The sequence below is a fragment of the Poecilia formosa genome, unplaced genomic scaffold, assembly GCF_000485575.1.
Source record: "Poecilia formosa unplaced genomic scaffold, Poecilia_formosa-5.1.2 Scaffold36, whole genome shotgun sequence".
Taxonomy (NCBI): Eukaryota; Metazoa; Chordata; class Actinopteri; order Cyprinodontiformes; family Poeciliidae; genus Poecilia; species Poecilia formosa.
Genome location: NW_006799975.1, coordinates 706,455 through 720,621, shown reverse-complemented (window position 1 = coordinate 720,621; position 14,167 = coordinate 706,455). Strand labels below are relative to the sequence as shown.

Below are 14,167 nucleotides of genomic sequence, written 5' to 3'. Positions count from 1 at the left end.
AAATTGAGGCCGTTTTTTTTTTTTTTTACAGTGTAGAGTCACTCTGCTACATTACGAGTTTTTATTTGCAGGGGTTGAATTGAAAGAAGATCAGTTTGGTGTTTCATTTTATTTAAGGAAGCATGGTGCAGAGTGCTCACTTTGTAAAACAAATGGGGGGCAAAATAAGTTATTCACCAAGGCTAAAAATATGTTTCAATGCAGGTAAGACAGAACCAGTCTTTTGTTATATGGCCATTCAGCCTTCTTCTATTGAGGTCCACATTCAAAATAGATACAAAACTAAGTGCAACCTGGACTCGAGTGGTTCATTTTTCAGAACAATAAAAATGATCGGGTATTTATTGAGTTGTAGAGCTATTTAAACATGAACTCAAGTACAAAAGTAGAACAATATCAGACTCTACAGGTCTCAGTGTGGTAAATGTGAAAGTTCATGACAGGACAATTAGGAAAAACAAAACGTGGGTTGTTTGTTAGGAAGAGCTGCTCTGTTTCTAAAAACAGAGCAGCATACTTATGGTGCATTCACACCAGCCCTCTTTATTCCACTTTAATCAAATTTTGGTTTGTTTGCTCAGAAAGTTCAGTTGGTTTGGGGAAGTGTTAATGCTCAATCAAATTCTGATGTGGAAAAAAAAAAGCAAACTGTGGTCCACCAACAATCCTAAGTCTGGGTTCAGTTGAAGTAAACTCTAATTACATATGTGAACGCCAAGTGGATCGGAGATCACTCCAAAATCAGGAAGCTGACTACAGCGCAGGGTATTCCGGGTAAATACAACCAAAACAAACATGCAAGTCAAGCATCAGATGAGTGAAATCCTACAACCGCTAAAATCTGATGTAATTCCATTTATATTTATATTTAAGTATCTTCTTCAGACAGGCGAGGGGGTAAACAGATTTTTCAAAAGGTTTGGTTCATTTGACACATTGCAGTGTGAAAGAGAACCACAGCAGCTGGAAATGGAACAAATGTTTTGGTTCCAACTAGAACCAAGTCTACTTTACTATCAGGGGTGAAAATGCCCTTACAGAGGAGCGTCAACAGCAAAGGACTGGATTAGCAGACCTTGATTGATGGTGTCATCCAGGAAATGATACTGTGGAATATTGCCTCTGCTGCCCAGATACTGAGCAACTTAACAGCAGCCCTTTGTCAGAGTCTTCTTCAGATGTGTAACTATACTACTCAGTACCACAGTTTCTTCCTGCCCACAGCATCACCATCCTCAACAATTCTTTGAAGATAATAGGAAAGTAAGAGGGATGACATTTAATTTCCCTTTGGGATAAGTTAAGTATTTTTGAACTGAATACTACCTGTGAAGTTTCAAGGTATTTCTTTGGAAATGGTTTAAGACCCATCAGCGTTTCAACACATCTGAGAAACAACAGCATAAATATGTGAAACATACTGTTTCACATATTTCTCTTTAAATAAGTAAAGCATACTTTTTGTTTTATGGTCATTCACTTAGTGGTAATACAGCATTTCTAACAACAAATAACCCATAACAATAGCTGGTCATTAATAACACCAAAGCAGAAGTACACTTACAGAACTTGGGCTGGAGTGCCTGCGCAGTTTGGGCGACTCTTTCCCAGTAGACGAGCTCTTGGCGGTAATGCAGGCATTGTTTTCCGAGTGGACCCTCTTCACCTGGCTGGCAGGCTTCTCAAACGGGTCGAAGCCGCTCTGCGTGCGCTGAACTCTCACCTTCTTGTCCTCAGGGATGGTGTCCAGGGGCTTGATGACCGAGTCTGTTCCCTGGCAGCCGCGTGTGGACATCTTTGTGACACATATCTGTCAAAATGGGGATGTGGAGAAGAAGACAAAAAGCAGGGTAAGGATGAACATAATCAATGTCAATATTAAATAGCGATTAACCTGACTGTAAGTCTGTCTTCCACATCCTGTGTCAGTCTGGGTCTGTCTTTCTGCTACTTTTCTGTTAGAATGGGAGCCTTTTATCTGCATCTCTCCTGTATCTGAACAAAACAGCTTCAGTCAGCCGTCAGCTCTGCGGAATACGTGGCTGCCGCTGTTCCCAAACATTCACACGTCTCCGCCTTATCACTGACACACATCTACAAACCCATGGATTACCATCACACATTAATGCTGCAGAGAGCTTCCAACAAGACCATCATGATCAGGAACTCACCGTCTGCACAATCCCAATCTGTTTTAATTACAAAGCATCTTACCAGTGGCTGTTGCACGGTGGACTCTGTAAATTGGACATAAAGGACTCAGGCGGCATGACATGTTTGCCACGGCTCCCTTAAGATTAAATATTTAAGCCTGGGCTCCCCAGCAGGAACTTCTAATTACTCTAGCACACAAGCAGGAGTCATCTTGCAGCTCACTAGTTTGTTCTTTAACATCACCCAGAATCTTTTGGACACAATGAAGTGTTTCTCAAATAAATGTTCTCACACTTAAATATGCCTGAAATCTACATAAACCAACAATAGGGCCACATGTACATGCAGCAAAAACTGATGATGAGGTTCATTCATTGCTGACTATTAGTGTGTCATAGTTGCAGGTTTTCTCATACTGGTTGAAGGCGCCACCAAACAAGTCCATAAGACAGCATAGTAATTGGAGGAGAATGTGTAGTTCTCATTTTTCTCATTAAGGTCTTAATCCTGATTATTTTATTATAATGTAATTTAAAAAGATGGCATGAATATGTGGTTTTGTCTAAGACAATGCCCGTGTTTTTTTCTGGTGTCAGTGGAGCTGACCAGGTGATGGCCAGAAACTTTCCTATAATCACAGTGCAGAAGAGTCGAAGCAACTATTGCACAGCATATTAAGCTCTGTGGATTACGCCTGTCTGATCCCTCTGTGTTAGTGTTCCTCAACCTCCAACACACACATACATAAATTCTTTGTAGCTTCACAACAACGATGCAATGACTTCCATTAATTTTTCACTCATTTCTATAGCCTTACCCTAATCCTAACCATTAACAGTACTTGCCTAACTCCAAACCAAACCTGGATTAAATTCACACCTTAGTCCTAACCCTAACATGAAAATAGCTCTTCTTCATATGGGGCCTGGGTATTGGGCCCTATAAGGAGCAGTGAGTCCTCACAATGTGCTATTTGTTGAAAAGATGGGCTGTACAACATATTAAATGCAAGGCCACACATACACACACATGCACACACACACACATCTCAAAACAAATGATCTCCATTTCCCTAAGAATGTCTCATACAGCACATATATTGGACAATTGGTATTAGTGTGGCCAGAGCATATGACACTAGCATTTTTTTAAATGTTGTTTTTGTAATTATTATTATTATTATTTACTCAAATGCATAGACAATTATTGGACACAAAATTACTATCCAACAATGAAAATTAATCTGCAGTTGAATATTTTTAAATGAGACATAATTAGTATTTATAGCCAATGAGCGTGCAAATCAGAGGCAAGAGACACACAAAGAAACATGCCAGGAGAACAGAACAGACTGACACTGTCACCACAGCTCTTGTCCACATCATGCATGACCTTAGTGACAACAGCTGTCATCTGGAGCGGCACGTTAACCAACAAAAGCTAATGTCTTCATTTAGGGCCTATTGCACTACGAGCCATCAATACTTAATAAGAGTGTGAGAAGAAGACTCATTCCAAGAAATTCAAAACAGAGGATCACCAGAACAAAAGCTCCACAACACAAAGCAACATCACTGCAGTTCCTGAAACAAATTCTGATTAAACAGAGACAAGCGTTGTTCCTGTTGGAGACTTAAACAGCCAGAAGAAAGGGTCGACTGTCTTACCACAATTTAAATATTAACCATTGACAGCTTCAGCCTGGCAGATTCTGTTTCAAACGTCCACACAGAAACTGTAAAGTCTTTCGGGAGGTGGGGGTTTAACTTTACTTATTGGCATTATTTTATTCAACTTTATTACTACTATTCTACTGAATAATAAAAGATGTGACTGTCCTCTTGCACAATGGAATTTTCTGATTATTTTTTCGGTCCAACCTACTCTTTATTCACTTCCTATGCACTCATTCTGAATAGTTTGCATATTGGGAACAAGGGTGTGGAAATTGTTTTCTGCTATTTTCATAATGGATGTGATGCTTCTGTGATGACATTGCCATCTAGATTTATTTTATAACATTTTTCTTAAAAGATAAAGTAATGAACTGATCACATGGGAATAAAAATTCTGAATTTCAATAGTGCCATCAAGTGGTCATGTACTTTTAACCAAATAATAAGAGAACAGGTCTCCCTTTCATGCTCTAGGACCCAGTATGTCAACTTTAGTGGATCCTTATCAGCCCAGAGAGCACAGGCTGAGCTTAGGTAATATTATTGAGTCACTGCTCTGATAGTTGAATCATAGTGTTGCATGTGTGATATTCACAGTGTGTGTAATAGAATGTGTAGACATCCATCTATACTAGAGTGTTACATTTAGAGTTAGATGATGGTGAAGTGTTTACTATGACATCATGTCTTCCTAAGTCACTGAAACAAAAGGCAGATGCACAGTAATGCGACTTGGGCCTAATTGAGGAAGTGCATCTATAAAATAAAAACAACATTTAAATTGCTAATGTTTTTCAAGTTTTCCTTTTACTCTCCAACAATAGAAAGTTTGTCTTTTACAGCAACAGTCATTGTGAAAGGCTAGTACATTATAAACAAAGTCATGCAATATTTACAGTTCCTGTCAAAATTGCCAAAAGTGTGATTGTGTTTGATGTTTTTTGTTGAAATGGTCTAGTAGCTAGAACATGATCATGCTAATGTTACCGATCCCCGTTGCACTGTAGGCATGCTTGGAAAGCCTTGTGTGTTGGGTTTCCTAGAAAGTGTAAAAGTGTCCTCTAAAGTATCCCTTCACATCGCTCTTCCTTACCCCACTACATCTGTTGGCAAGTCAGCATTTGAAGAAATGAACCTGCTTTCTCTTTCCTACATGTGACAGTGGATGATAATATTAGCACACACAGTAGCATTATGGTGACAGATTCAGCACAGGGACGTGTCACATCCAGAAGAGCTGCGATAGATCCAAATCCCGCAGAGATGTTATGCATGGCTGCCTTTTTCAGACTCAAGTCAGCCCTAAAAAGCAATGTCAGCCATCAAGGTCAAAAAACTATTTCTCCTTTAATCTAGAATCATTGTTTTGCTCTCTTCAAAAACAAACAAACCATACTGGTATAGAGAAATGGACATAATAATGTGAAAGTTAAAAAAACAGGTTTCTTTAATATTCACAGGGTCAAAATTAAACATCAGAGATGCACCACTTAAACTGTAATTGATCGATACAGACTTTGGCATTTCTTTCTGGTGTGAACAGATGATTCTGAATTTGGCCAATTCAGATTAATGTTTATTTTATTATTTTTTTATTTACAGGTATTATTAAAAACCTCACAATTCAATTCAATTTCGATTCTTTGGCTCATAATTTCATTTGATGTTGATTTAAATAATTCAATAATGACTGAGTAGTATACAAATAATTCTTTGGATTATCTATTATTATTTTTATACATTACTTTTTTATTTTTCTTGCCTAGTATATTACTTTAACAGTGTATTAACATTTTTGAGCAGCAACATCTGAAAATAAAGAAGTAGGCATGATGTAGACGCACTCAATGTGAAGTACAAAGTAAAAAAAACCACAGTGCTGTAATCGAAAATTATAAATTGAAGTAATTTCTTTACTTACTCCTTACTCCTTTACTAAGATAATTCATAAAATTTTTGAATTATCATTTTTAGGCATATTTGGAAAATATTGCCATTCTGACCCTCACTCCTCACCAGCTGGTGGTGGTAATGCACACCAAAGGTTTGCCAGTAAACTCAAGAAGAAGATGGCTTCGCATCAAAGGATTTCACGTGACACAGAGGTGATTTAGCGAGCAGGAAGTTGCATCATAGCCACTCTTTGCACCGCCATTGGTTCAAAGAAATGGTGCTGGCTGAACAACTAGCTCATCAAACTCACTTCTATTGAGTTCCCTGACAAAAAGTGTAGGAAATGTAGGAAGTGGTACACTCAACTATGAAAAGTCAAACGTTTCTCCAAAGTATTGCTCACCATGGCGCAAAGCCGCTGACCAATGCAATATTGATTCAGAGTTTTCAGAATCTATATTATATTGGAAGAAAATTAATTGCAATGCAGTGAATTGATATTGTTGCCTACCCCAAAGGATTACAGAACAAAAACTATCCATATGGCAGCATGTGGATAAAGTGAGGAATCTCAGTTTCCATCGTCAACAAGAAAACTAAACTCCACCAAGGATGCAATTATCCCACATTGATTATCTATAAAGTACAACCTCTTTAATCTCTAATATCCCCCGCCATCACCACCATTAACAACATATGCATTTACAATCAGCAAGGAACTGTATTGTTTTCCTATTTATAATTCATTTTGTACTGCTGCACTGACCCCACGGCCCCACAGGGATCATTTAAATTCATCTTATCTTATAGCTGTCATGCAATAATGGAAAATGTGGGCAGTAACACGGCAGGCAGACCCAGGCTAATTCAACTATCTCCAGAGGAGTAGTTACTGATGGCATTAGCTTGAATGATGACAAGAACCATGGAGGCCATAAAAGACCAATCAGCCATAAAACCTACTTGTGTGCCGTGTTAACTCAGGACTATCAGCAATGTTAAGTCGGCCATGTTGTGAGCGTGAATGCATTTCCATTACACTGAGACAAAGCAGAGATATCCGCTTGCCTGGTCTCATCACTCCAGCCTCAAGACGATAGTGAGACGATACACCAGAGGAGAGAGCGGAAAAAAACACCTCATCCTCCTTCCATTCACACAGTCTGCTGAGCACAGGCCTTTGTTTCATTGTTGAGTGGCAGATAGAACACTGCATGAGTGCATGTTTGGGACTTTATATGTTGCATCTGTTACCGTGATAAACACGGCAGGATTTGCCTTTGTCAGGGCCTTCTGAGAGAAACCTGAGTAACAGATGACAAAACCGCAGGAAACAGTCAAATAGTGACATGAGGAACTCATTGAAGGTTAGACTGGCATATCAGTGTGGTGAAATGTAAGTAACAACAAATCTAGTTTATCTCGAACCATCTGAATGTGCAAAGCGAGGGGTCAGATGACACACAGGTAGCCACCATGTATATTTTATATTCTGATTTGTTAAGCGTAGATTGCTCAGGTCTGGACTCCCACAGCTGCTCTTTCATCGTAGCACCTTCACACCGTATCAATGCGTGCTGTCAAATAACAAGTCTGCATTACAAAAATCAGAAGAGCAACAGCAAAGTCAAGTGTTTAGAGCTGCAAGTTCCACTGGGTCAGCTGATTCTCATTTGTGGCTTACTCAGAGAAATAGCAGCGTGACCACTTATTCTGCCTATGAACCATACAACCACAGAGACAGTGGATGACGTTACAACTGTCTGAACAGGCAAAGGTCTACAGATGGATAAAGATCTGCACTCGTGATGTGGTCCTCAACCTAACATGTCATAAGGCAGAGTAAGTCCATGTAAAAGAATAAAACAAATGGATAACATGGCGGAAATTACTTATTTTGATCAGCTCTACATAAAGAAACTGTCTGCAGATGGACATAAAAAGTAGATGAAATTATTGCAACAGAACGTTTCTGAATGTTTTTTTCTCGCCGCTCAGTTCTCAACTGCAGCCCGAATCTCTGAATATTTTTTTCTGTGTATGGTTGGTCGGGGCTGTTCAAATGGCAAAGTGTGCAAATGATCCATATGTTCTTGGCTTGTCTCAACACATGTCTGCATCAATGTCAGAGTGCCTCTCCAGTCTGAGCTGTAATATATTCTGGAAGTCTTTTCTTGTAAAATACTGGTGTTTCCAATTTGGACTCAGTCCTGGTGTCCCATATCTTTGCGTTCCATTGGCCAGACATCAAACCCAATGTGACTTTCCTCTCTGAGGCACTTTCATTAAGTGCCTGGCAGAAAAAAAATGATGTAAATTAATCCAAGGGATATTTTTGCTGCAGTGACTTTTTATCATTTTTAGCACACCCTGTAGATAAAAAAGAAGAGGAACGTAGTCATTTTATGTGTTTGGAAGATGTTCTAACTGATGAACCGGACGAAATCACTATTGTAACAATTTGCTGGTCTAAATTTGAACAAGATCTAACTGCATTGGGACAAGTGGCAAAAAGCAAAAAAAAAAAAAAAAGAGAAAGAAAAATTATACTGAACACAGTAAATTACTAACCTTTAACACTGACATGGTGTTTCTATCCACTTATAGAAACACCATGACAAGAAGTGGCCATTGTTGGTTGTTCTAGTGGCATTCTGAAGGCTTCAAAGTCATGTGTTGGACTTCAGTCTAGTTCTGGTACAGCAGCCTTGTCAGAGTCATTTTCTGTTTAGAACACTTAAAACCCTAAAAACAACCTTCCATCCATCTTTCTTCCTTTTAAGGTTGCATGGGGATTGTGCCCATCTCCATTGGATAAGAGTTAGGACAGTTCATCACAGGGCAACACAGAGACTGTGTCATTCCCACACACCACTGCCCGAGGGCAGCTTAGAGTAAATCCAGTAAACTTCCAGTAAATCAAATGGTCATGTTTTTGGACTTAGAGGAAGCTCAGGCAGTTCAACCACTGGCCAATTGTGCATTCCAAGAATCAACCTACTTTAATAGGTATGCACAATATATCAACACTAACATTGGTATATGATGATATTAATAGTTAGTGTTGATATATTGTGCATACCTATTAAAGTAGGTTGAACATGTCAGTAACGGTCCCATGAATAAAAATGGGCTGATATACACCCGATATTCATTTTCATGTTGTTGGTGTTTGCATCTGGAGCAGAGAGAGAATAAGGTTGGTCATGTGACAGTGATAGTGAAGCAGCAAAGGATTGTGGGAAGCTTAATTGAAGCAGAGAAGTCAGCAGTTGTGGTTTTGTTCAAGGTGCACTGCAACTTATAGATAGGGGTGAGCAATTTGGACTTTTTTATCACAACATGTTTATATTAATATGTCATTTTATCAGCCTCAACTATAAACATATAATGCTTCGGTCTCCCACCAAACTGCTGGTCAAACTGTTGTTATGACAGTTATAAATTCAGCCCAGGGTAAAGCATCTCTCTGTGTGTCAGGATTTTGTGAATTTTGTCTTCATTGCTAAACCATCAAGTAAAATTAATATATATTTTTTTTAAAAGGAACATAAACATATCATTAAAATAAACCAATAAAAAGTGCAAGTCTGACAAAAAAACATCTTGAGATTTCTATGGTGCCTATCTCTGTCAGTCAACAGGCAAAAGTTGGGATTCCAGCCCATTACAGGGTCAATACAGAGATTAACAAGCATCCATACATGTGCCAATGTCTGTGTCCACTTGTGTCACCAAATACACATCACATGGATGTTCTGGGACTGTGGCAGGACAGCAGCACACTCAGGGAAACTCTACCCAGGAGAAGCCAGGACCTATTCTGCCTTAAGGAATGGTGGATTCTAACACCACTGCAAATCTGTGTTTGCAGTTTGAAACTAAAGGCAATCCTTTTGCATCCTGAAACTGAAAGGGTGCAAACCAACCCAGCAGATTTTAGGAAGCATTCTTTATGTTTGCATTGCTTTTTTATAAATTCATAAACTCATGAAGTTTTCTGACATCTAGCAAACGTCCTGGAAGGGCAAGGTGTTTGTGACAAGCTTTCCAGCAGCCAATTAACATCAGGCCGTTAATTAGGATGGTGGAGAACAAAAAGCTCCGACATAAATGACTGATTTGGCTGGCTTCCCGGAAGTTCTGGCTTTAGGGGAGCACAGAGTCATGATTGATCACAGTATGGCTCCTTACCTCATCGTCCTGCCCTGTCCCTTACTTGTCTCCTCAACAACAGCATCAACCTCGTTCATCCTCAAACACTGACAAATAAGGCGGTGAAGCGTAACGCAGGACAGCAGCAGTCAAATCAAAGTACTGTCTGTCTAGATATGCAGATGTGCTGCTGGCATTTTGTTCCCCTATACCTTTTAAGATGAATGATGCCCCATAGATTCAGATCAGTCTCTAAATATCATTAAACCAGAGAAGGATTTCAACTGGTTCTCAAAATGAAAACCTGTCTTGACACCATGTCTGTTTGAAACTCAGAAGAAAAACACACTCATAGGACACCATGCCAGCGTGCCAGTTTTGCTGTTCCTGTGAATCTCAGTCCTCTGAATTTGTTTGTGCTGCTGCTGAAGACATGTCAATCGTCTTACAGAGCACCTCTAAGGCTTGTTCTAAAATGCAAGCATAAGAGTTTATGACTTTCTTCCAGCCATTTGTTGACAAACTATAGATTTGTGAAGAGTACAACTCCTCACAAATCATCTGAGATTACATTATTTTGTCATCTCAAACAAAATAATGTCTGAGATGACCTGCAGTTCCACTGCTCCTCCAGAGTCACCATGAGCCTTCTGACTGCTTCTCTGATTAATGCTGTCCTTGCCCAGTCTGTCAGTTTAGGTGGACCTCTGTGTCTTGGTAGGTCTGCAGTTGGTCCATCCGCTCTCCATGTTCATATGATGGACTGAACAAAGCACTAGGATATTGTTCTAGAACCTAACCATGCTTTAAACTTATCCACAGGTTTCTCCCTGCCCTGTCTGCTGGGTTCCAAAAAATTAGACAATATCTTAACACGTTTTTGCTTGGTAACTGGAAAAAATAAAAATTTCCTCCAATAATTTGAATAAGACTGTTGCTCTGTTGGAGCACAATCAAAACCAAATCCAATTAGTAGCTGAAGCACAATAATCACAGTAGGGCATGGAGCCCTGGTGTAGGTATTCAGATGATCACACTGTAGTGTGTGCGACACATTTAAATAGAATTTCCCATCTGAACGACAGTCCACCTGAGATTAGTCTAACAAAAGCTGTTTAACTGTGTATAGATTTCAGGTCTAATTGGGTGTTCATGGTGAACTCATTATCACAAGTACCTCTTATGTAAACACCTTTAGTCAGTAGCCACTTGATATGAATCACACCAATGACTCTGTCTCTGGGGAGTTGCATCTGATTAAAGCCACTGTACCCGCTACTATTCTCCCGTCGTCATGGCATTGTGTACAATAGATCCAGTAAGGTGGAGGAAGTTGCTATCTGTTTTCCCAGTGAACCTGATGTAGGATGCTCTATTTTGCAACTACATGGATCGCAGTTAAGTCAAACTGTTTTTGACTTTAATATGTGCATACGTGATATGTCTGGACATGTCTAATTGTTTTATTGTCTATAGCTGCAAAAGTCAAAGCTTAACTTGAGTTAAGTGTGTGTGCTGTGTACAGGATTAACCCTGCAATTGGTGGTTCAGATCTATGTTTCTAATACTGCAGAGGGCCAAATGTAACTTTTGATCCATATCAGATTTTTTAGGACAGTCTGAACAGCACAAATCAGATTGGATACAAATCTGATGATTTTCACAGCAAATTAAATCTGAATGATTTTACGTCAATAATGTGTGACTGGCAATTTTGCACCAGCGAGTCAGATGCGAACAATGGTTGAAACTAGTAGGATTGGGATCGTCGATGGAGTGAGTCATAATGTGATTTGACAGTACAGAACCTTCAGAACTGATACACATGGACTGCATGTGTCGCTACATCTGCTCACCTCACGGTTGCAGTGTTCACACTAGAGTTTGAACTCTAGTGTGAATTTAGATCAAAATGAGAGAATCAGGAAAACATTGAGTGTTAGAACTAGTGTGACTACTGCAATCTCAAACTGGAAAAATGTTTGTTAAAAATAGTCCAAAACACAATGAACTCTAAGCATATGTTACAGCATACAGAAAACCTGATTTATGTAACAGGTTTTCTGTCTTGTTGCTATTGAATAACAACAACAGCTGGAAAGATATGAACAACTTCTTTTGGAGACAAGGTAAAACTGACAAATAGTGTAAGAATAAAGGAAGATTATTTAGGCTAATTCCATACAGAAGAGATTTTTTTTTCCAAAAACAGGTTGTCAGTTTCAAAAATACCAACCTCCCGCGAGTCTGTTTCCAGAAATGATTTTTTCCACACAGAAACACCTCGAATGGCTTAAAACCCTACTCTCTCTCTCTTTGCTGTTCACATGAATACACAAGAAACCTGTCTGGTTAAAAAAAAAACTGTGGGTCTTGTAAGCCATTTCTTAAGCCATTTTTGTGGGGACACAAACAGTTAAAAACATTCCTGGTTTTGAAAAAGAAAAAAAATCCCATGTGAACACTTCATCACTGTTACAGTAACATCTATTGCTTGAAGAGGTCTGGTTCTAAGACTCCAGAACTCCATAAACAGAACAAGAAATAAATTTTACCTTCTGCAAACATTGCTGCTGGTGGCCATGTTGTTTACTTGCAAGTTTCACAGCCTGGGGGGTCAGGTTGCCAGACTGAGACAAATTCAGGTTGTCTTTTCTTGATAAAAGAAAAGTTTTTGTTGGTTTGGGTGGATTTTATTGACAGCATTTTAAGAAACACACTGAGTATCAGTAACAGAGTTCTGGTTTATGGGGACCTGAAACCTGGCCACACTCAAATTTAAACACTGAAATCTTATCAATGTACAGAGAGAAAGAACAGTGGCAGCACTGCAGTGTTTTGTAGGTTTGCACTTCTCAGTTGGGGCCGAGACAGAACAAATTACTGGATTTCAACCATGGATATTTTTCTTAGAAGTGTCGGTGGTTCTTTATGAACGGTTGGTGACCGGGCATTGCACATTGCAGCATCAATGTGGGCTGTTCACAAGAAAATTACAAGGGTGCATTTTTTGATGCAGGTCTCACACTGGGAAACATGTTGCCTTTAAGACTATTAGAGCTACTTTAAGCACATAATTGCTGCCAACAGATAATAGCATAGGAAGGTTTTCATCCTGAGAGACATGCTTTCTGCCTCTAAAAACAAAGACAGTTCTTTTTTTTAGATTTCCAACATGCATGTGCCAGTAGTTATGCTACTTTTAGGTCAACTGGATAATTGCACTAAGCTGTCAAGTATGAAGGTCTGCTTTGAGCTTTCTGATCCAAGTGACAGAATCTGCTTTTCTTGTATGAATGGTTGACACACTGGAAACAGTAAGAAAGAGCTGCGGAGTCGTATTTCATTAATAATTCCATTGCCTCTGTGCTTGTCTGGATGTCTTTTCTGTCATCTAAGCCTCCAGCTGATGTGGACACCCTGAACCTTGGTGTCCTGTAGGTTTCCTCTTGTCGTCCCAAGCTTGTTCAGGATTGGGAAAAGCAGCAAAATGGTTTCTTTCAGACAACAACTTCTTACAAACTGCCTATTTTATTTTCCTGAATCTGACTGCTTTATAATAACATTAAATTTTGAACCCTATGTTGCTGGACTGAACCATGCTGACATTGTTGCTTCATGACAAGTAATTAATGTGGTTAAAACTCTAGGCCTTCAACTCTGGAGTGGTTTTCATGGATAGTTTGTATGCTCTCCCCATGCATGAGTTTTCTTTGGGTATATCATTTCACCACTACAAAATGATTTACAAGAAAAAGCATTAAAAAGTGAAAGCCATTCTTCCCTAGACTGAATATCCCAGCCTAGGATTATCCCATAGTCAGACAGTCCAATGATCAAACAAATGAGAGCATCTCATACATGTCTACATGTCAGACTCTGAGGTCACTCAGTATGTTGAGATCTAGAAAAAGAGCAAAGCATGTGTGGATGGTTTGCATTGGCTAAAAGAGAGAGCCTCTTCTATCTAGAGAACGAGGCAGAACAACTTAGTTTTACAAAGTTGCAACCCAATGAACCACAAGAGTCCTAGAACAGTTATCTAAGGAGAGACCAAAGTAGATGTTTGAGAAAACCAAACAGCATGTCCACAAATAAATTCTCATAAACAAAGATATGCAAGGTAGTGGAGGAATTATGATTTGAGCTTGTTTTACAGCCAGTGAACCTGGGCTTCTTGTAGTCACTGAGAACATAAACTCAATGATCTCATTATTCTAGAGTCAGATAGGAGCTCATCTGTCTCACTGCTACACCTTTGTGGAAATCAGTCATCCGACAGGAAAAAA

The 14,167-nt window shown here is 39.2% G+C and overlaps 1 protein-coding gene across 4 annotated transcripts in view; it reads right to left on the bottom strand.

Annotated features, from left to right (window-relative positions):
* cdk14 (cyclin dependent kinase 14) overlaps positions 1–14,167 on the bottom strand; it is a 172,033-nt gene that overhangs the window by 113,221 nt on the left and 44,645 nt on the right. For all 4 annotated transcript variants that reach the window (XM_007550414.2, XM_016670637.1, XM_016670638.1 and 1 more), the window contains one exon: positions 1,565–1,810. In XM_007550414.2, coding sequence (XP_007550476.1) covers positions 1,565–1,810 — 246 coding nt within the window. The remainder of the gene's footprint in view (positions 1–1,564; positions 1,811–14,167) is intronic.